Source organism: Armigeres subalbatus, chromosome 3, assembly GCF_024139115.2.
Source record: "Armigeres subalbatus isolate Guangzhou_Male chromosome 3, GZ_Asu_2, whole genome shotgun sequence".
Classification (NCBI taxonomy): Eukaryota; Metazoa; Arthropoda; class Insecta; order Diptera; family Culicidae; genus Armigeres; species Armigeres subalbatus.
In genome coordinates, this window is record NC_085141.1 from 305,118,375 (window position 1) to 305,142,221 (window position 23,847).

Below are 23,847 nucleotides of genomic sequence, written 5' to 3' on the forward strand. Positions count from 1 at the left end.
TCGACAGGGATTGCCGAGGGTTTCGCTTTCGGAGTTTGGAGATTGGTTGGGAAGATTGGTCGAAGCAGCGAGCATTGTCACGTTGCCATCTCTCAGTGCTCCAGAAACAAGAGAAGCGCGGACGAAGGGAAGACAACTACATCAACGTTCACTCTGAAAGTAAGCCATATGTCACGCTTTCTACAAAAGACAGTCCCGTTACAGCTACAAAATGCTGTCCCGTTTGCAAGTGTGACTGTGGCGGCCCAGAGAAGTGTCAGAAGTTCCTCGACATGGACGTCGGTTCCCGTTGGTCAGTGGTTAAGGAGCAGAAGCTGTGTAGGAAGTGTTTACGGAAACATTTCGGCGCCTGTCAAGTGAAGACACCGTGCGGGAGGAATGGCTGCACATTCATGCATGATAGACTTCTACACGACGACAAGCGGTACAGTAAGCCCACGACGGCAACTGAGTCCGCGAAGCCGACGATCGAAATGACAACGACGCAGAGCTGCAATACGCATACGAAAACGGCTAGAAAGGTTCTATTCCGGTACGTGCCGGTGACTATCTACGGCAAGGGGAAGCAAGTGTCTACGTACGCGTTCCTCGACGATGGATCGTCGTCAACATTGATGGAGCATAGCTTGCTAGAGGAGCTAGGCCTTAAAGGAACGCCATATCCATTGTGTCTCGATTGGACGGGCGGTCACAAGCGACATGAAAATGAGTCGGTTATGCTAGCACTTAAGATTTCTGGCGTGTCCGACACGAACGACGTTTTCGAGCTTTCGGAAGTTCATACAGTCCGAGATCTCTCTCCCGAAGCAGTCGGTGTCAATATCTCAATTAGCGACTAAGTACAGTTACCTCAAAGGATTGCCATTAATATCCTATGACAGTATCTCCCCACGAATCCTCATAGGTATGGATAACTGTCGGCTTGGGCATGCGTCGAGAAGCATAGAAGGAAGCGAGAATGAACCGGTGGCCTCAAAACTCGCCTGGGATGGATGGTATATGGTCCCTGTTCTATAGAGTCTGGAACAATAATCTCCAGCTACAGCGGCCATCACAGTTTCCACATCTGTGCCTGCGTCAATGAGGAAGACAAGGATCTGAATGCAGCCATGAAGGAGTATTTTTCGATCGAGTCGCTGGGTGTCTCTGCTGCATCTAAATCACTACCATCAAAAGATGAGGAGCGTGCTATGCAAATTTTGTCAACTGAAACTCGCTTGATAGGAAATCGATACGAGACCGGCTTATTGTGGCGATACGACCAAATTATGTTACCATGCAACAGAGGGATGGCTATGAATCGACTGGCATGTCTGCAGAAGCGTTTACGGAGAGATCCAGAATTGGCTGTAGCAATGCAAGCAAAGATGTCCGAATACGAAGAGAAGGGGTACATTCGTCGGCTTTCGGCAGCGGAGAAAACAGAGAAGCACCCTAACGATTGGTACCTTCCGATTTTCCCAGTTACAAACCCTAACAAACCTGGAAAGTTTCGGATTGTCTTCGATGCAGCGGCGAAAGTCAACGGTGTTTCGCTAAATTCTTTTCTCCTTACGGGACCTGATCAGTTGGTATCGTTGCTCACCGTTCTGTACAAATTCCGCGAGTTTCGTGTCGCTATTGTAGGGGACATCCGGGAAATGTTCTTTCAAGTCCAGATGAAGAAACAGGACCAGCGAAGTCAGATGATTCTGTGGCACAATGGAGAACCAGAAATTGAACCCGAAGTGTACGCGGTGGCGGTTATGACATTCGGAGCGGCGTGCTCCCCGAGCTGTGCACATTACGTGAAGAATCTGAATGGCAAAAGATTCGAAAAGCAGTATCCAAGAGCTGTCGAATGCATCAAATACGAACATTACGTCGACGACATGCTAGCGAGTGTTGAAACCGAACAAGAAGCAGTGAAGCTTGCTAAGGAAGTACGATTCATACATTCTCAGGGAGGCTTCGAAATTCGTAACTGGCTATCCAACTCCAGTGCCGTCGTCGAAAACTTGCACGAGAATAACACGAAGGAGAAGAACATGAGTTTTTCCGCAGAGATGGCCACAGAAAAAGTGCTTGGAATGTGGTGGGATACCACAACTGATACGTTCACATTCAAGTTGTCACCTAAGCACGATGTGGAGCTACTCTCTGGTGCCAGAATACCTACAAAACGTGAAGTTCTGAGGACGTTGATGGCAATATATGATCCGATGGGACTCATCGCCAATTTTCTCATCTACTTAAAGATCCTGCTGCAGGAAATTTGGCGCTCCGGGTGCGGTTGGGACGACGAGATCAGTGGCAAGCTAGTCGAGAAATGGACCACATGGATCGAAGCGCTGCCGAATGTTCGTCAAGTCAGCATCCCTCGTTGCTACCGAGTTATAACGTCCGCCGCGTCGACGAATAGGGTAGAATTGCACATATTCTGTGATGCTAGCGAGAATGGAATAGCTGCCGTATCATACTTCAGGTTCGAAGAAGAGGGTACAGTAGAATGTGCCCTTATTGGATCAAAACACGTGTAGCTCCTTTGAAGTTTCTCTCGATCCCTCGCCTTGAACTTCAGGCGGCTGTAATTGGGGCTCGATTTGCCGATTGTATAACCAAGTCGCACCGTATTGAGATTTCTCGCCGTGTATTCTGGACCGACTCCCGTGACGTGATATGCTGGTTACGTTCAGATCACCGACGCTTCCAGCCAATTCGTGGCTTTCAGGGTCAGCGAGCTTCTCGATACAACGCAGGTGAATGAGTGGAGATGGCTTCCAACTAAAGCAAATGTAGCGGACGAGGGGACGAAATGGCAAAGGATGCCGAACCTTCAGCCTAGCAGTCGTTGGTTCCATGGACCGGACTTTCTGCGGCAGCCTGAGAATGAATGGCCTGGTTATAGTGGAGATCAAGGTGCAACCGTAGAGGAGCTTCGTTCAAATATTCTTCACCATACAGTAACAAAACCACTGGTAAATTTCGAACGCTTTTCAAAATGGAAACGGTTACTTAGGTCGGTTGCGTATGTTCATCGCTTCGTATCGAATCTTCGTAAGCGCGCCAGGAAGACTTCCATCGAGCTCGGCCCACTAACGCAGGAAGAGCTGAAGCTAGCAGAGAACATTATTTACCGGTCAGTTCAACAGCAGGCCTATCCAGGTGAAATCCAGGTGCTGCGCAACGGTTCAACAGAACACTCATGGGAGCGCACATTACCGAGAAACAGCCCGCTGCACAAACTGAATCCGATCATCGATGAGCACGGTGTCTTGCGAATGCGAGGACGTATAAATGCCTGCAATTGGGTTGATGAAGCCACCAAAAACCCGATCTTGCTTCCGAGGAAAAACTACGTGACTCAGTTGGTGATCGCCGACTATCACGCAACTTACAGACATCAAAATCACCATACAGCGTTGAATCAGATCCGATTAAAGTATTACATATCCCGTCTCAGATCAGAGTTTGATCAAGTCCGTAGAAGATGCCAACGATGCAAGATTTTAAAGCAAATCCACAGCCACCAGCAATGGGAAACCTTCCGTCTGCCCGGTTGGCAGCCTTCCAGCGACCATTCTCTTACACTGGAGTCGACTATTTTGGGCCGATGTTAGTGCTAGTTGGCAGACGAACTGAGAAAAGATGGGGAGTCCTGCTTACCTGCATGACGACCAGAGGTGTGCACATCGAAATCGCACATTCGTTGTCGACCGATTCGTGTATCTTAGCTCTACGTAACTTCATAGCAAGAAGAGGACCGCCGCTGGAATTCATAAGCGACCGAGGTACGAACTTCATAGGAGCTTCCTGGAGCTGCGCGAAGCCCTCAAGCATGTCGACGAGGAGAAACTTAAGATAGAGTTCGTCAGTCCTGTCACCAAGTGGGCCTTCAATCCAACAGCCGCCCCACACTTTGGTGGCTGTTGGGAGCGTTTGATCCAGTCTGTCAAGCGCACCATGAAAGATTTCGACCTTCCGCGTTTGCCATCGGATGAGATTCTTCGCTCCACACTGATGGAGATAGAGATGATTCTGAATTCAAGACCGCTTACTGACATACCATTAGATTCCGACACTGAACCCCCTCTAATAACAAATCACTTCCTGTTAGGGTCTGCTGATGGGAATAAGCCCCGATCATTTTCGATGACAAACCTTCTGTACTAAAGCAATCGTGGAAGATGGCCCAGCTGTACGCCGATAACTTCTGGAAGAAATGGGTGGTCGAATATTTGCCCACATTGACGCGTAGGATAAAATGGTTCCAGTCCGTCAAACCTATCCAGAAGGGTGATCTAGCGTTGATTGTAGATGCGAAACTTCCGAGGAATTGTTGTTGGCCACGAGGACGAGTGATCGAAGCGGTCCAAGCCGAAGACGGACAGGTCCGTCGTGTAACCGTGCAAACAGGAACTGGACTGATGGAAAGGCCAGCGGTCAAGGTTGCTGTATTAGACGTCGGTGCAACAGGAGGTAAGCCAGCTGAACAACAGTGACGTACCGAGGGGGAGTGTCACAACCCTGCGAGATGCGACGCACCTTTGCGTTCAACATCACCCTTGTCTATTTATGAGTTTAGCTCCGACCCTGGCTCGTTAACTGTCAACCACCCACCGGTCGACGGGTGACAGGCAGCTAATCGTAAGTAGCAACAAAGGAGCACAGTTGAGTCAGCAGAAAGTTAAAGTGCATTAGCATAGGTGAGGTGTTAAAATTATTAAAAATTGAATAAGTTTTTCCTAAAGGTGAATTAATTATCCTACTTAAATTTAGCTTAGTACTCATAAGGGCAGTGTCACGGTTGATTATTATATTACTTATACTTAAACTACATGCAAAAAGAAGGTAAAATCGAACATTGAATTCATGCAAACTTAACCTAACAGCTCATGCCTTCCACAGTAATTATATACTCACTACGAAAATAGTACGGATCGTTGCGAACTAGTACGGGCAAATTATCACTAGAAAGAAACTAAACGTAAGTAGTTAGCATGCTTTTGTTATTAACGAATATCTATGATGTATCCATGCCCAAGAAAAACCTAAAAACAAACACTTATACACTATAGCATGTGAAAACGATAAAACTAATTCGACATATGTATTCTCTCCCCAAAGGGATTTTATAACTCCTTCTCTAATTCAGAATAAATACAAGAGTTACGAAACCGGAAACAATACTTTCTATTTGTCCGATTGCTAGCGCAACAGGTAGTTTGGTGGCACTGTTTGTTTTGGATGAACCAATAAATTTCTAGAAAGTCAGATACTGATCTCCCTCCCTCTCCCTAATCTGATTTAGCCATCGTTACTGAAATCCCTAGATGCATATTCTCATATTCAGCATACCATCATTTCAAATACTCTTTCCTGCTAAAAGCTTTACCAGTTTAGATTAGACTGGAACAAATGCGATCGCATAGTTTATCGGCATAAAATGATCGAATTTTTCATTTTCACACAAACTTCTTAACAGTACTTCCGTACATCTATTATTAGATAACGGTTTGCACTTTTAAGTAGCGAACAAAAACTATATGTATTTGATTTACGCTTCGCCTTTGGCTTATTGAAGTCCTTATCTGGGGCTCCTTCCCCAGAAGCTTGTTTTATTTCATGCTCCTTTCCATTTGCATTTCCTGTTCCTTCCGTTTTCCCTCCACTTTCTTTTCCATCAAGTAAATAATGAAAAAGACATTCCCAAATTAGGGGAGCATGCCGACGTTCTGATAGATTGAAATGTTATGACCCTGGGAGTTCCCAGAAAGAGACTAGTCTAGACCCCAAGCTGCTGGTCTGACCAAAGGCAGCTTCCGGGGTGGGCGCAACATGCCTCCTTTCTTCCAGGTCTCAAGGACTTTATTCTTAACACTTATGGTTGGTCAGTTAGCAGTGGCACTATCGCAGATGGCGTTAGGTACTGGCGCGACGTGTAGCTTGATGGTCGTTGGGCAGATGGTCGTCGAATGACCCGGCGGCGTCCACGAGGTGTTGCTTCTCGACGATCTTATGGCCGAGGTAAATTCCGGAATTTTCATCCGGTGACGGAAGCCAATAACACGGCGTTAGTTGACACGATACGTGAGAAAAGCTGGGACGAATAATAGCTGTCGTTATCAGGACGTATGACAAAATGGCGTTCGTGGCGTGGTACCGCCCGTCGGTCAGATCGAGAAAGTACCCTCAGGAATACGAGAAGTCGCGGCACCTCTAGGCAAAATGTTAGCAACCTCGGTGATTCTCACTTGACAGGTCTTGCCAAGCTCGGGGACGAACGGCTTCTTCAATACGCACCGCTCACTGGAAGTCGTCTGCCGACCGGATAGCTTTGGTCCAAGGAAGTCGTCTCGCAGAACTGGGGCCAACAGTTGTCAACCCCGGAAACGAATAACCAAACGTGGGTCAGCCAAATGGTAATTCCTCGCTCCGGAGGTGCACTTAGGCACGCGGAAAACTACCAGCAACAGGACGCCGATTTGCAAGATGGCGTTCTCGTGGTAATAACACCTACAGTTGGTGAGAGGCGTCGAAAAGGCGCAATCACCACACACGCACGTAGCTGGATTCCCACTTAGTTCGTTCCCGAACGTCAAACTATCGGACTGACTATTTGGGGTGATTAACCACTTATCATCAAATTCCGAGTTTCACGAGGAAAGGAACAAACTTCAAAGATGCGAGTTGGCTGTAGGTTCTTAGTATCTCGTACCTCGACTGATCGCTTCATTTCTTTTTTCATCGAAGACTCTGGAGCACATATTTTTGATAAGCGTATTCATTTGCCACCCATTTTGCCCGTTCTTAAATTACGATTAGACACTAACTTGACAAATTATTTCCCTGCATTCCAACACCATACACAAAGTGATACCATTCGGTAACAATCTGTATCAGTTATTGACGGAACAGAGACTTCCGGAAATACGTCAAATGTATTGATTATGTATGTAGTCCCCGAGAGATTAAATTTGTATCACTTTGAACCAGTGAATTTTTGAATAATTTGTCATCACTTCCTATAGCGGAATTCTGGATTTTGGCGCCCCCCCTAAGGCCAGGCGCCCTTGGCGGGGGCCAACCCGGCCAACCACACGCTACGGCGCTGAAAGCACGCCATATAAGCTGTGGTACCAGAAGAAGCCGGCATAAGGACATCTACGAGCTTTCGGGTCGGAAGCTTTTGTGCACATCCCGAAGGAAAAACGCCGTAGACGAGCTCGGTGTTCTAGTGGCCACTGCTTCTGCCTTATAAGCAGGAGGCCGTGGGTTCAATTCCAGGCTCGTCCCTCTCCTACTTTGTATTTCAATCTTAGTTCTTCCTGTGTTTCACGTTATAGGTACCAAAACGATTCCTACTGTTATAACCTTCCAAACAATCTCAAAACCTCCCGTGGCACCTATGAGAGGTCGTAGAGTTCTCTGCATCTTTCTTACGTAGGTGTCGAACAAACCATCCTTCCCCTTCCTCAGCATTCGCAAGGACGTGGCCAGGACAGATCTCGACTATTGGAGAGTGCATTGCTTCCATCTAAGAGGTAGTGATTAGTGCCAAATCAATATCTGTGGTAACGGATGAAAGTGATGCTACTCTCATACACAATAGTCTTGGCTTGTACCACCTACAAATTTGTACGAACTACTAAATGCTAATGCTAATCCCGTAAGAAAAACGCTGTAAACTGGACAAAAAGGCACAAAAGTTGGTGTTCGTTGGTTATACGGAGGGGCAGAAGACCTATCGGTTTGTGATTCTGGAAATGAAAGGAATCACCATTAGCAGAGACGCACAATTTTTGAAACAGTTTGATGTTCAAGTTATGCAGCAAGAGCCTTCTACGTCAGGAGGAGTAATGATAGTGCCACTTGAACCAACTCCTCTGCCTGAAGAAATTAATGCAGATGCAGGTGATGTTGATCTTGATGAAACTCAATTCGACAACGCGACTAATGATGATCTGGTGGATGAACCCTCGTTCCACGGGCTTCCTCTTGATGAGATCGCACGCAGATCCGCACGTGCCAATAAAGGATTTGCACCTGTTCTATTAATTGAGGAAGCCTATGTAGCGGATGTGTGGATTCAGCAGTAGAACCAAGAAACCTGAAGGAGGCTTTAACCTGTAAAGTACAAGCAGAATGGAGGGCGGCAATGTTGAGCGAACTTAAGTCACATGCGGCACTTAGGAGCTTGTTCAGTTACCTACTGGACGGAAGGAGGTCGGTTGCCGTTGGGTTTATAAGTTAAAACGGAACGCAGCTGGAGAGGCTAGTCTGGTGGCCCAAGGATACTCGCAACGGTTCGGTGAGGATTATGACGAAGTTTTTGCTCCGGTCCCAAGTCACACCACTCTTCGGGTGCTGCTTGCTCTTGCTTCCAGGAAGAAAATGACACTTAAGCATTTCGACATAAAAACGGCCTACTTATACGGAGAGCTCGATCAAGTTTTGTTTATGCGGCAACCACCTGGATACGAGGAAAAAGGCAAGGAGCACTTGGTTTGCCTTTTGAAAAGAAGTATATACGGACACAAACAGTCAGCACGTTGTTGGAACCAGAAGTTGCACAGTGTTCTTTTGAAGATGGGTTTCAAGCAAAGTGGTGCTAATCAGTGCTTATACATGAAGGTCGAGAACGGAAAGATTTTGTACCTTTTAGGGTCTGTCTCATTTGGAGAATTAAACTTAAAAGTGACAGTTCGAAAATTAAAAAATCACCCCGTTATAAGAATGGCTGGTGCTACCCAGCAATTCCAATAGGACATCGATGGAAAATGATTCGATATCTGTCAAAAGTAATCTTGCTCTGCGAGCAGGGTTATTTGATAATTATTGAAATGTCACTTTTAAGTTTAATTTCAGTTTAATTATCCAATTGAGACAGACCCTTAGTGTATGTGGACGATATTATGGTTGGATGCGTAGAAGAAAAGAAAATTTATTCTGTGTACCAATCATTGAAGAAACATTTTGAGATCACCAATCTCCGAGATTTAAGTTACTTTTTGGGACTAGAAATTAAGCGAGAGAATATGATTACAGTGTATATATTGATAAGTTTGCCTTAAGTGATTCAAAAGTGGCTAAAACGAAGAACGAATGTTTTTTGAAAGTAGAAGACACAAGTCAGTATTGAGACAGACGAGACGAAGTACAGAAGTCTTGTTGGTACTCTTTTGCACATATCGGTGTGTGCAAGGCCGGATATTGCTATGAGCACGGCCATTCTTGGTCGAAAAGTGAGTGCCCCTACAGAGTCATGTTGGGTAGCAGGGAAGCAAGTTTACGCTATTTGAAAGCGACTAAGCACTGGAAGCTGACGTATAACGGTTCTGGTGGTGATTTGATCGGTTACACTGGCGTTGATTGGGCCGGCGACGCAAGCTCAAGAAAGTCTACTACCGGATATGTGTTTTGCTATGCAAACGGTGCTGTTTCATGGGCCAATCGTAAACAAGCGTGCGTTACATTGTCTTCCATGGAGTCAGAATATGTGGCTCTTAGCGAGGCTACTCAGGAGCTAATCTGGCTTCGCAAACTTATGGTGGAGATGGGCGAACATGACGATAGGCCTGTAAAGTTGATGGAAGAATCAAAGCTGTATGAGTTTTGCGAACTCTGAACGAATTTATCGTCGTTCTAAACATATTGAGGAATACTTCGTAAGACAACAGTGTGAGCTGGGGCTTTTGGAACTGGAATACTGTCCTACAGAGCACATGGTTGCCGACGTTCTTACCAAACCCCTGGGAACTATGAAGCATAGAAAGTTTTAAGGAATGCTGGGACTGACGACCGACAGTGGTACTGTACGTTGAGGAGTGTTATGAGTGCAACTACCATGCCACCCTATTTGTCACTACATTTTTTTTCCGTGTATCATTGTCTTCATTAGTGGCAACACGGTACAGAGCGGATGCAGTAAGCGCCAAAGGCGCCATTATTCATGTTGCTATTAGTTGCAGCGTCAATAAAATAAATCTCTTTCGTTTGTGAACTAAATTCGTCTTCCAATTTCGGTGGTAATCTCTGCCCAAGAACAATTAAATTTAATTACGATAGGTCAATGCGTTCAAAAGTTGGTGTGTTAACCATATAAGCTTGGTTGGTGGATTTGCTATATAGCGTTTGCAAGAGCCGTAATGTAGGCAATTATTTATGATGTGTATCACACTAAGGCAGGGGGCAGCAGGGACTATGTCCAAGGGCTTGACGATCCCTCCCCAGGCCATCTGCGAGTTGTGGCGCCTGCCTAGGATGTGGTGGGGTTTGACAGTGGGCCCTGTTAAACCTCTATAAAAAGCTGCATGTATCCGCAAGTAGGCTCCGCCAAAGCGACCGTGTGCCGCTCAAAGCGCACAAGCCCAAGTCCTGGTGTTAGGTGGGACGCTAAACAGCCCTGACACGACGGCCCTCCGACGAGACAGGAGGTTTGCGCAGGCCCAATAAGCCGCCTTTGAAAACAACTATTACGAACGACATAAAAGATAATACGACTCGATACAATCGGCAACGACCTAGGCGACGAATAAAGGATCACGATTGGAAGCTTGGAACATGGAACTGCAAGTCGCTAGGCTTCGCAGGTTGCGACAGGATAATCTACGATGAATTACATCCCCGCAACTTCGATGTCGAAGCGCTGCAGGAAATCTGCTGGACAGGACAGAAAGTGTGGAAAAGCGGGCATCGAGCGGCTACCTTCTACCAAAGCTGTGGCACCACCAACGAGCTGGGAACCTGCTTCATAGTGCTGGGAAAGATGCGCCAAAGCGTGATTGGGTGGCAGCCAATCAACGCAAGGATGTGCAAGCTGAGGATAAATGGCCGTTTCTTCAATTATAGCATCATCAACGTGCACTGCCCACACGAAGGGAGATCCGACGACGAGAAAGAAGCGTTCTATGCGCAGCTGGAGCAGACATACGATGGATGCCCACTGCGGGACGTCAAAATCGTCATCGGTGACATGAACGCTCAGGTAGGAAGAGAGGAAATGTATAGACCAGTCATCGGACCGGATAGTCTGCATACCGTATCGAACGACAACGGCCAACGATGCATAAACTTTGCAGCCTCCCATGGAATGGTAGTCCGAAGCACTTTCTTCCCACGCAATAATATCCACAAGGCCACATGGAAATCACCTAATCAAGTAACGGAAAACCAAATCGACCACGTTTTAATCGACGGTAAATTCTTCTCCGACATCACGAACGTACGCACTTACCGCAGTGCGAATATTGAATCCGACCACTACCTCGTCGCAGTATGTCTGCGCTCAAAACTCTCGACGATGATCAACACGCGTCGGAGTCGTCCGCCGCGGCTTAACATTGGGCGGCTACAAGACGGTAGACTAGCCCAAGACTACGCGCAGCAGCTGGAAGTGGCACTTCCAACGGAAGAGCAGCTAGGCGCAGCATCTCTTGAAGATGGCTGGAGAGATATTCGATCCGCCATTGGAAGCACCGCAAACCGCTGCACTAGGCACGGTGGCTCCGGATCAGAGAAACGACTGGTATGACGGCGAATGTGAGCAGTTAGTTGAGGAGAAGAATGCAGCATGGGCGAGATTGCTGCAACACCGCACGAGGGCGAACGAGGCACGATACAAACGGGCGCGGAACAGACAAAACTCGATTTTCCGGAGGAAAAAGCGCCAGCAGGAAGATCGAGACCGTGAAGAGACGGAGGAACTGTACCGCGCTAATAACGCACGAAAGTTCTATGAGAAGTTGAACCGTTCACGTAAGGGCCACGTGCCACAGCCCGATATGTGTAAGGACATAAACGGGAACCTTCTTACGAACGAGCGTGAGGTGATCCAAAGGTGGCGGCAACACTACGAAGAACACCTGAATGGCGATATGGCAGACAACGGTGAACCTAGGAGCACGCGCGCAGGACATGCGACTTCCGGCTCCGAATCTCCAGGAAATCCAGGAGGAGATCGGCCGGCTGAAAAACAACAAAGCCCCTGGAGTTGACCAACTACCAGGAGAGCTGTTTAAACACGGTGGTGAAGCACTGGCTAGAGCGCTGCACTGGGTGATTACCAAGGTTTGGGAGGATGAGGTTCTGCCGCAGGAGTGGATGGAAGGTGTCGTGTGTTCCATCTACAAAAGGGCGATAAGCTGGATTGTAGCAACTACCGCGCAATCACATTGCTGAACGCCGCCTACAAGGTACTCTCCCAAATTTTATGCCGTCGACTAACACCAATTGCAAGAGAGTTCGTGGGGCAGTACCAGGCGGGATTTATGGGTGAACGCTCTACCACAGACCAGGTGTTCGCCATACGTCAGGTATTGCAGAAATGCCGCGAATACAACGTGCCCACACATCATCTATTTATCGACTTCAAAGCCGCATATGATACAATCGATCGGGACCAGCTATGGCAGCTAATGCACGAAAACGGATTTCCGGATAAACTGATACGGTTGATCAAGGCGACGATGGATCGGGTGATGTGCGTAGTTCGAGTTTCAGGGGCATTCTCGAGTCCCTTCGAAACCCGTAGAGGGTTACGGCAAGGTGATGGTCTTTCGTGTCTGCTATTCAACATCGCTTTGGAGAGAGTAATACGAAGGGCAGGGATTGACACGAGTGGTACGATTTTCACGAAGTCCGTCCAGTTATTTGGTTTCGCCGACGACATTGATATCATGGCACGTAACTTTGAGAGGATGGAGGAAGCCTATATCAGACTGAAAAGCGAAGCTAAACGGTTGGACTAGTCATCAACACGTCGAAGACGAAGTACATGATAGGAAGAGGCTCAAGAGAGATCAATGTGAGCCACCCACCACGAGTTTCTATCGGTGGTGACGAAATCGAGGTGGTTGAAGAATTCGTGTACTTGGGCTCACTGTTGACCGCCGATAACGATACCAGCAGAGAAATTCGTAGACGCATAGTGGCTGGAAATCGTACGTACTTTGGACTCCGCAAGACGCTCCGATCGAATAGAGTTCGCCGCCGTACCAAACTGACTATCTACAAAACGCTTATAAGACCGGTAGTTCTCTACGGGCACGAGACCTGGACGATGCTCGTGGAGGACCAACGCGCACTGGGAGTTTTCGAAAGGAAAGTGTTGCGTACCATCTATGGTGGGGTGCAGATGGCGGACGGTACGTGGAGGAGGCGAATGAACCACGAGTTGCATCAGCTGTTGGGAGAACCATCCATCGTTCACACCGCGAAAATCGGAAGACTTCGGTGGGCCAGGCACGTAGCCAGAATGTCGGACAGTAATCCGGTGAAAATGGTTCTCGACAACGATCCGACGGGAACAAGAAGGCGAGGTGCACAGCGGGCAAGGTGGATCGATCAGGTGGAGGACGACTTGCGGACCCTCCGCAGACTGCGTGGTTGGCGTAGTGCAGCCATGGACCGAGCTGAATGGAGAAGTCTTTTATGTGCAGCACAGGCCACTCCGGCCTTAGTCTGATGATAAATAAATAAATCACACTAAGGCGAAACCAAATGATTGAATCGAGAAAGGGATCGTCCCCGCTAGGAGAATTGATCCGTTTTTTTAGGAAAATTGTATTCATACAAGTCTAACTCAATGATTGTTCGCTTTACATAATTGTGTTGAGGTTTTACAAAGCTAAAGAACAGATTACTGAACTACTGGTAACATTAGTAAAATAAACCTGGGAAATGGTATTGCCCGCAAAATACAAACTGCGGAGTGTTATACCGAGAAATTGTGGTGAACGCGAAGTTATAGACCGCGAACTGGGTTCTGGTACACCGCGAAATGATTAACCGCGGAATGTTTTACCTCGAAACGTCTTACAATCTACTGATAAGCTCCAAGGCAAAATGAACTGCCCTGAAATTCTGGAGTCAGTTATCTTGAACGTTAGACTTATGACACTGCGAAAAAACGGAATGCTGATGATACGTTTTCAAAGAACGAACTACGGACAACGTTGGAGCGTTTGCGGGTCTACAAATAGCTTTCCGACAGACGATCCGTCGTAATTTTACGTCGTTTGTTGATGTAACAAATAATAAACAATAGACAATTGTGATCGTGATGTCGAAGAAATGGAGACTCATAGAATCCAGTGGGCGGTGTAAAATAGATTAATTGCGAGGGAGCAGCGTTGAGAAATGTCATTTCGGTGTCATGGAAATCATTTGCTAATATTTTTTTTTTCAAAATTAATTTCCAACTAGTTGACCCGGCAGACGTTGTCCTGCATAGTAGGCGAGAAAGCGTCCATGCAAAATGCTCATACGAATCTTAATTTTATTTTTCCCCAATTCACTCAACTTTACTCGTAATTTTCGCATGAGGAAATATCATATAAACCCGTCGGAAACTAAAACGAACATATCTGCTGAAGGAATGAAGAAAATCCATCCAGCCGTTTTCGAGTTATGCGGATACGAACACAGACCATTTCATTTTTATTATATAGAGATAGATTATGGATTTTTGATGAACCTGGAACGCTTGGAATAATCATATGACCTTGCCTAGCTGATCATTATTCTAAAATCTAAAAAATATAGAGTGTGCAACATGTTACATATTACATATTATATTACAAAAAAATATCACGAAATGCCATGACATTAATGTCATCTTCTCTTCTATATACATAAAAATGATTTTCTGTCTGTCTGACCCTTATAGACTCGGAAACTACTGAACCGATCGGCGTGAAAATTTACATGCAGAGGTTTTTGGGGTCGGGGAAGGTTCTTAAGATGGTTTGAGACCCCTCCCCCTTTTGTAAAGGGGGGCTCCCATACAAATGGAACACACATTTCTGCTTAACTCGAGAACTAATCAGAGAATAAATCAATTTTAGGCGAAACAAAGTTCGTCGGGTCTGCTAGTATAACATAAATTTAGCACTCTGGCAACAGATTTCATTTTGTTAGCAATGCCCTGTTAGACAACGAACGTATAGGATCTTTCAACCGTTTCAGATTAATGAAAATCTCGAATTGTAGAGAACTTTTCAAAAAGAAATTAGAAAATATGTTCCATGACACTGAAATGACATTTTTCGTATTGTAAAAACCCGGGAAAAACATAATACTGAATAAATTTGTTATTTGTTTTAATCATATTTGTTTTCTTTTTTGCAGGTGGACGAGGATTACATACAGGATAAGTTCAATTTGACCGGACTGAACGAACAGGTGCCGAACTACAGACAGGCCCTAGATATGATATTGGATTTAGAACCCGGTGAGTGCTAACCGCTACGAAACGTTTTTGTTTGATATTTTTATTTCAATTAATTGCATATTATTCGGTAACTCGGCCGTACGGAAATTTTTTTGGCAAATTTCTTGGCTGCGCATGCACATGTTTCGAAATAGATAAATTTATATGAAATTTGCGAAAAAGAATCCACGTATCGGAGGTTGAGGGTTTGTGTTCCTTCAAGGTACGTGGATTCTGTTCCGCAAATTGCAAATCAATTTGTCCATTTCGAAACATATGCTCCACAAATACTGTTCAATTTCCCGACATCCCGCGAATCCCATCACTTCAAAAACATGTGGGAACTAAATTTGTGAAGATTTCCGAGGTGTAAGGATGCCTCCAAAGGAATTTGTTTGATTGAAATGGGCTCAATTGATAAAAAACAACACTGGAGAAATTATATCCTTCCTATCTTGACGATGTGTCAGAATCAACTTTGAATATTCACGATAACAGCTGTTTGTGCCAAATTCAAACTAAAATTTTGTTTGAAACAAACTCAATTTTGTTTGAAGTTACTATATTATTTTTTCCGTGAGCGAGTGCTTTAAAATATCCATGTGCGCTAATTTTTCCCCTCACTCTTATCGTGTCAGAGGATGAAATAGACGACAACCCGAACCAGTCGGACCTGATCGAGCAGGCGGCCGAGATGCTGTACGGTTTAATCCACGCTAGGTATATCCTCACCAATCGCGGCATAGCGCAAATGATAGAGAAATATCAAAGCGGTGACTTTGGTCACTGCCCGCGAGTATACTGCGAGAGCCAACCGATGCTTCCATTAGGTACGTCGCTTTTGAACCGTCAAACATTGCTTCTAACTAACTGCGCGGTACCATGGTCTCTTTTTTTCAGGTCTATCCGATGTGCCCGGCGAGGCGATGGTGAAAAACTACTGTCCTAAGTGCATCGACGTCTACACACCAAAATCCTCGAGGCACCATCATACGGACGGTGCCTACTTTGGTACCGGATTCCCGCACATGCTGTTCATGGTACATCCCGAGTATCGCCCGAAACGTCCCGCCAACCAGTTCGTGCCGCGGTAAGTCCACAAGCGCATTCCAACGCAATATGTTTTTTTCTGTTGTATTAAGGCGATCTTTAACAAAAACAAAACACAAATGTGCGTGTACATTTTTTTATTCTAACCAACATCATCTTTCGTTGATCGATTTCAGCTTGTACGGCTTCAAAATCCACTCGTTAGCGTATCAAATTCAACTGCAGGCTGCTGCCAACTTTAAAGCACCGATGCGAGGGGTAATGAATGGCAATTGAGCCGACTTTCTTTCAATTGTACATTTGATCGTTGAGTAGCTCGTTATCCTTGGGGGAAAACCGTACCGTATATATACCTGACGTTATTATTTTGCTTGTCTGTGTCGAGAGAGGTGGATGTAAATATCGAATATGAAACGTTGCTAGTTATTCGATCAATGAATCTTCCTACACAGTCAGTCCCTCGAAACGGCGGTTTGACTTGTTGTAGATAGGTAAGAAACTCATTCCTTCGGTTGTGGGTTTTCCGCCGAGGAAAAGTTAACCATCAAATTAGCATATCTACTTGGAAATAAAAGTACAATTCAGTTAAACTTCAATTGGCAGGTATTTTCATTTATTGGTCATATGTACGGCAAAATTTCTCCGGGATGAGAACAATAGTGTAGGTGGTGGGTTTGAAGATAGGGTGAGTATTAGGGTCAGATAGGTCCAGGCAAGCCATGGCAGAGGATTTAGTGTCAAGAAGGGGGGCTGGATGTTTTAGATCATTCAGTAATTTGGGCTCGATCATTTAGTAGTTTGTCGATTCGATAATTTATTCCAGGAGTTTAATTTCAGAATGAGTTGTATGGTGGACTTTTTCTACAACTCTGCCTAACAGTAGTATAATTTCATTAATAACGGAGTTATGGCGCAAGTTACTGTAACTTATATTAAAATGATAACAAAATTTCAATCACTTAGTATCAAGCTACTGACATCCTATTGTTTAGCCCATCGCCAGATCGTAGCCAGGATGTCCTGGGCTATATTTATTTTTCATACTTCGTTTCAATGATGACAGCGGACTATGTCTATTGTTGATGATGACACCGCGCTTGTCACCGGCTCGCTTAGTAAACATAAACTACTGCAACTAGCGCTAAAATGCCGTTATATGTGAAGTTCAAACAACGATATTTGAGGCAGAGTTGTAGAAAAAGCCTCCGCACTAGAAGTCCACCATACAAAGCATTTTAAAATTCAGCCTTTAGAATGAGCCATTGACAAACTACTGAATGAACGTAAACATTCTTGCAACGGGCATTCGAGTTCAGGAGCTCACGTGGAATGTAAAATAGTTTGCACATCTGCAAAACTGTGATGACCGAACCCGAGCAAAGCTTGAGAGCAAATAGATAACTGATTTTGTTGTTGTGAAATCGCCTAATTTTGATAACTCAGGTTGATATCCTTTTGGTCGTTTTAACGGTTAAAAGATCAAAATGTACAGCAGAAAAATCTTACTGTGACATCAAATCGTAAACTATTCCTGCTATCGATGAGAGCAAATCGAAAACTAATTTTGATATTGGTTCTGATAACAAAATTAGTACACAGTTTGCTGTCAGATGATACAATTTAGAAATCTACAGCAAAATGAGATCAAAATATGTAATCAATCATTATGATTCATATTTGAAAACAAATTATGATTTCAATTTGATGTCAAAATCGGAATATGTTTTCTATATGCTCTCATTATGTTTTCAGACTTTGCTCGGGAAGTATTATAATTAGTACCTAAGTAAGGATTGAATTCTATAATAGATATTGTTTCGCAAATTTTCAAATTGTATTTGAGTAAAGTTTTACTCGCCGTCGCAGATGTCAGTACGAACATTTTTGCTTATTGCATAGGTACTTTGATCTATTAGGAGATTGTACATTAGTCATGCATAACCCGAGCAAAGCTTGAGAGCCAATTTGATAACTAATTTTGTTGTTGTGAAATCGTCTAATTTTGATAACTCAGGTTGATATCCTTCTGGTCGTTTTAACGGTTAAAAGATCAAAATCTACAGCAGAAAAATCTTACTGTGATATCAAATCGAAAACTATTCCTGCTATCGGTGAGAGCAAATCGAAAACTAATTTTGTTATTGGTTCCGATAACAAAATAAGTACACACTACAGTTTGATGTCAGATCATATAATTTAGAAATCAACAGCAAAATGAGACCAAAATATGTAATCAGTCATGATGATTCATATTTGAAAACAAATTATGATTTCAATTTGATATCTCTATCAAAATATGTTTTCTATATGCTCTCTTTATGTTTTCAGACTTTGCCCAGCCACCTCCAAAATCACATCTTTTTTTTTTTCAATAAAAGAATAATAGACCGTTTGCGTACTTATGCTAAACAATCGATCCTAATTTAATCATGTTATAAAACAATATGATACAGAAGAGAATTAAAATTTGTTTCGGCCTTAGTGGAAAACGAAAAAATGTTTTTGATTGTAAATCAATCAGTTAATTGATAAGTTAATTGATTGTTTTCAATTGTTTAACTATTTGTATTCAAAATTGCTTATATTTGCAGTCTGATGGTATCATAAATATTTGCCAAATATTACTTTTTGTTGTTGAAACAATTCGATGCTCTACAGACACCATGGGCGGGAGAGGGTTAAAATTGAAAAATGGGGAGAAGTTCAAAATATTATTGTTGTTAAATGTTTTACACGATAGAATTTGAAAAACGAACTGCAGTAATAGGGTGGCTCAAATTAGTATGGGAAAAACTTTTTTAAATTTGTCTGATGAGCCGCCCTCTTATTCAGTTTTATTTGATGCCCTGATGCTCTGATTAAAATTCCAGCCAAATCGGTCAACGTTTGGGCGGTGGAAAACTCATTGGAAGTTTATATGCACAAATTTATGCAGAAACATCCAAAAACAGTAAATTGTAGCTGGACTACACAACTTACGATGAAGGACTATGATAGTCATTCAGATCTTAGAGAATTTAATACAGAATGTTATGCAGAAAACCGTGAGAAGATTCGAGTTTGTACGGCTAAGTTATTAGCATTTCTCTGCAGTGGGGTTTGAGCAAATTACGTTTCTTTTACCTTTGAAAAGAAATAAATTCACCCCTATAACAGTCCAGTAAAATGCTAATATCTTTGCGTAATAAACTCTAATCTTCTCGCGGTTTTCAGCATAACATTCTGTATTTTATTTTACAAGAACTGAATGAGTATCATGGTTCTTGATCGTAAATTGTGCCGTCCAACTGCAAATCACTGTTTTTGGATGTTTCGGCATACATTTTTCCATATAAACTTCCAACGAGTTTAGCACTGCCCAAACGTTGACCGATTTGGCTGAAATTTTGTTCAGAGCATCAGGGCATCAAATAGAACCGAATAAGAGGGCGGCCCATCAAAAAATTTGAAAAAGTGTTTTTTGAGCCACCCTAATGTGTATCCATTATACTCCGTTGGATATGTTTATTCGTCATATTGACGTCCGTAGAACTTTGCAGTCAAGATAAGACCAAACTTCTGTAACTTGGAACAGCTCTTTATTATAAAGGTGTGTTAGGATTAACGGTTTGAATTGGAATGAAAAAATAGTCCGTAGTTATTAGTTGGTATAAACAACTGCAGGCCTGGTAGCGGGTATATTGTTTCGCAAATTTTCAAATTGTCTTTGAGTAAAGTTTTACTCGCCGTCGCAGATGTCAGTACGAAAATTTTTGCTTATTGCATAGGTACTTTGATCTATAAAAGGGGATTGTACATTAGTCATGCATAACCCGAGCAAAGCTTCAGAGCAAATCGATAACTAATTTTGTTGTTGCAAAATCGCCTAATTTTGATAACTTAGGTTGATATTCTTTTGGCCATTTTAACGGTTAAAAGATCAAAATCTACAGCAGAAAAATCTTACTGTGATATCGAATCGAAAACTATTCCTGCTATCGGTGAGAGCAAATCGAAAACTAATTTTGTTATTGGTTCCGATAACAAAATAAGTATACAGTTTGATGTCAGATCATATAATTTAGAAATCAACAGCAAAATGAGACCAAAATATGTAATCAATCATGATGATTCATATTTGAAAACAAATTATGATTTCAATTTGATATCTATATCCAAATATGTTTTCTATATGCTCTCTTTATGTTTTCAGACTTTGCTCGGGAAACCAGCCACCTCCAAAATCACATCTTTTATTTTTTTTAATAGCGGGATCAATAAAAGAATAATAGACCGTTTGCGTACTTATGCTAAACAATCGATCCTAATTTAATCATGTTATAAAACAATATGAGACAGAAGAGAATTAAAATTTGTTTCGGCCTTAGTGGAAAACGAAAAAATGTTTTTGATTGTAAATCAATCAGTTAATTGATAAGTTAATTGATTGTTTTCAATTGTTTAACTAGGGGGAATGACGGTTTTGGCAGGTTTTGTTCTATTATTGGAAGGGGTTTTTTTTTATGACTGACTAGGCTCAAATTTGGCCTAAACATTCTTTGCATATCAAAGAATATTGTGGCCAACTTTCATAAAATTTGGTCGACAAAAACCCCCCTGCCAATAATAGAACAAAACCTGCCAAAGCCGTCTTTCCCCCTATTTGAATTCAAAATTGCTTATATTTGCAGTCTGATGGTATCATAAATATTTGCCAAATATTACTATTTGTTGTTGAAACAATTCGATGCTCTACAGTAGCTACATGAACTGTAGCTACTTTTTTTTTTAATATGTGTATCCATTATACTCCGTTGGATATGTTTATTCGTCATATTGACGTCCGTAGAACTTTGCAGTCAAGATAAGACCAAACTTCTGTAACTTGGAACAGCTCTCTATTATAAACGTGTGTTAGGATTAACGGTTTGAATTGGAATGAAAAAATAATTCGTAGTTATTAGTTGGTATAAACAACTGGTAGTCACCCTTAGTGACCAACGATTGCTTGATCCGCAACACCCCCTCTCAATCGGTGACTCCAATTTTATTGCGAAGAAACTGGAATCGTCCAACGTCTAATGACTTGGTGAATAGGTCTGCTTGCTGCTCGGTAGTAGAAATTGATTCTAGTTTGATGTTCCCGGCAGCCACGTGATCCTTGATGAAATGATGCTTGATATCAATGTGTTTGATTCGCTTTGATTCAGCATTCTTGGCCAGTCCTATACACCCTCTATTATCTTCATATATTAGAACAGGATCCGACAGTGCCTTGCAGTTGAGGTCTTCCAGAAGTCCAGCTAACCATATTGCTTCAGATACTGCTGCGCTCAGTGCAACATATTCGGCTTCGCTTGACGACATGGAAACTGTAGCTTGTTTGCGACTTGTCCAGGATACTGTTGATCCAAAAACTTTGAACAGAAATCCCGTGACTGACTTGGGTGTTCTGCATCGGAAGCCCAGTCGGCGTCTACGTATCCTACGATTGGTTTACTATCTTCGTTTTTTTGTGAAATGTAGACCCATGGTAGCTGATCCCTTTAGGTATCTGGCAATGCGCTTGAGTGCCTGCCAATGGTTATCCGTCGGTTTTTGTTGAAATCTTCCCTTATAGCTGACCGGATAGCACAAATCAGGCCGCACACACAGCATTTGATACATCATACTCCCGAGAAACTCCCGGTAAGGCTGGGAGGTACAACATCCTTCGCGTCTTAGTTGGAGTCCTTTTTCCATCGGGGATTTGCTTGGATTGCACTCAGCCATGCCGAATTTTTCCAGGATTTTCAAAGCAGCTGTCTCTTAAGTTAACTTCAGTTCAGTACTATTCGAGTTAAATTCAAACCGCATACCCAAGAAAAAATTTGTTTCGCCACAGTCGGTCATCTCAAACTCTTTTGTAAGGCAGTGCTTCAATTTTTCGATCGTTCGTATGTTTCTTCCGGCTATCATGAGGTCATCTACATAAAGCACTAGATAAACCTCATCACCTTCGGCGGTGGACACGTAAAGGCAGTAATCTCGGTTTGATCGACGGAACCCTAGTTTGAGCAGCGTTGAATTGAACCTGTCATTCCAGCATCGTGGAGCTTGTTTTAAGCCATATAGGGATTTCTGAAGTCTGCAAATCGTACCTCCTTTTGCTTCTACGCCCTGAGGTACTTCCATGAAGAGAACCTCCTTCAGCACACCATGGAGAAAAGCCGTCTTGACATCCATCCGGTGTATATGAAAGCCCTGATTGATGGCAACAGCTAACACCACACGAACCGTTGACAGTTTGGCTACTGGGGCAAACGTATCTTCAAAATCAATTCCTGGACGTTGGAGGAACCCTTTTACCACCAGTCGCGCTTTATATCGAATTGGGCGACCAGCCTCGTCCTCTTTGAGCCGAAAGACCCATTTTGTCTTGAGAGGCTTCACACCGCCAGGATTCTTCATCAGCTTCCACACATTGTTAGCCTTCATTGAGTTCAGCTCGTCCTGCACCGCTTGGTACCAAAGGGCACAATCCTCACGGATATCAATCTCATTATAAGTTTCGGGAGCATCTGATGGGATGGGAAAACCAACAGCATTTGCGCTAAACCCAGTAAGATAGTTGAGAAACTTACCGGAAATCGGCGCTCCCGTTCGCTGCGCCTCGTGGACTGCTCGCCACTTGGGCCAGAAGGCATGTCCAGATCTGAATGCGAAGGGAGCGCGGTGTCATCGCATTCCGTTACATCTTCAACTTCTGCATCATCAGTGCCATCTTCGAGCAAGACTTGATCATCAGGCTGTAGAGTTTCAATTGGCACATCCAACTGCTCGGTTTGCTCTTCCCCCTCTTGCTCGTAGACTACGGGGACCATCAGTATTTCATTACCGCGATCTTTTCCATCGTTGACCAAGGGAAAACAGTTTTTGTTGAACTTGACGTCACGAGCAATCACAAGTTGTTTCGATTCATCGTTCCCTAGCCGATAGCCATTGGGTGCGTACCCGACCATGAACTGCTTGCGACTTTCGGTGTCCAACTTCTTTCAGTGTTGGCTCGGTATCCAAGCGAATACTTGACATCCAAAACTTGAACCTTTTTTAGACTTGGCGTCTGCTTGTAGCAGACTTCAGCCGGAGTGACATTTCTTGGCAACGCAGAGGTTGAGCTTCGATTTAGCAGGTACACGGTACAAGTTCTGTTGAATCTCTCCGCAACTCCATTTTGCTGCGGTGAGTAGGCTACCGTAGGTTCAATCTGGATTCCCATCGCTTTGTAATACTGCTTCTGGCTATTCGAACAATATTCACGTCCCTAGTCTACCGTAAGTTTTGAGATCTTGTTACCCAATGCTGCTGTTGCCATCGCCGCAAACTCTTGAAATACTTGAAATACCTCTGATTTCTTTCTTAACAGATATACGGCAGCAAAATGAGAGTGATCGTCAATAAACAAAACGAAGTAGCAGTGTCCATCCCAAGACATAGGTCCAATCGGTCCCCACACATCAGAATGGATACGACACACACGTCACAGAACTTCAACTTCTCCGGTTTGAAACATACACCAAGGGCAAGATTTTCACGCGCCATTGTAGCCATACCGCTTTCACTGATGTGACCAAGCCGACGATGCCACA

General features: G+C 43.8%; 1 protein-coding gene across 2 annotated transcripts in view; it reads left to right on the top strand.

Annotated features, from left to right (window-relative positions):
• Nucleotides 1-23,847, top strand: part of LOC134225089 (casein kinase II subunit beta) — a 38,386-nt gene that overhangs the window by 7,204 nt on the left and 7,335 nt on the right. For both annotated transcript variants that reach the window (XM_062704877.1, XM_062704876.1), the window contains 4 exons: nucleotides 15,109-15,211; nucleotides 15,829-16,020; nucleotides 16,091-16,280; nucleotides 16,417-16,498. In XM_062704877.1, coding sequence (XP_062560861.1) covers nucleotides 15,109-15,211; nucleotides 15,829-16,020; nucleotides 16,091-16,280; nucleotides 16,417-16,498 — 567 coding nt within the window. The remainder of the gene's footprint in view (nucleotides 1-15,108; nucleotides 15,212-15,828; nucleotides 16,021-16,090; nucleotides 16,281-16,416; nucleotides 16,499-23,847) is intronic.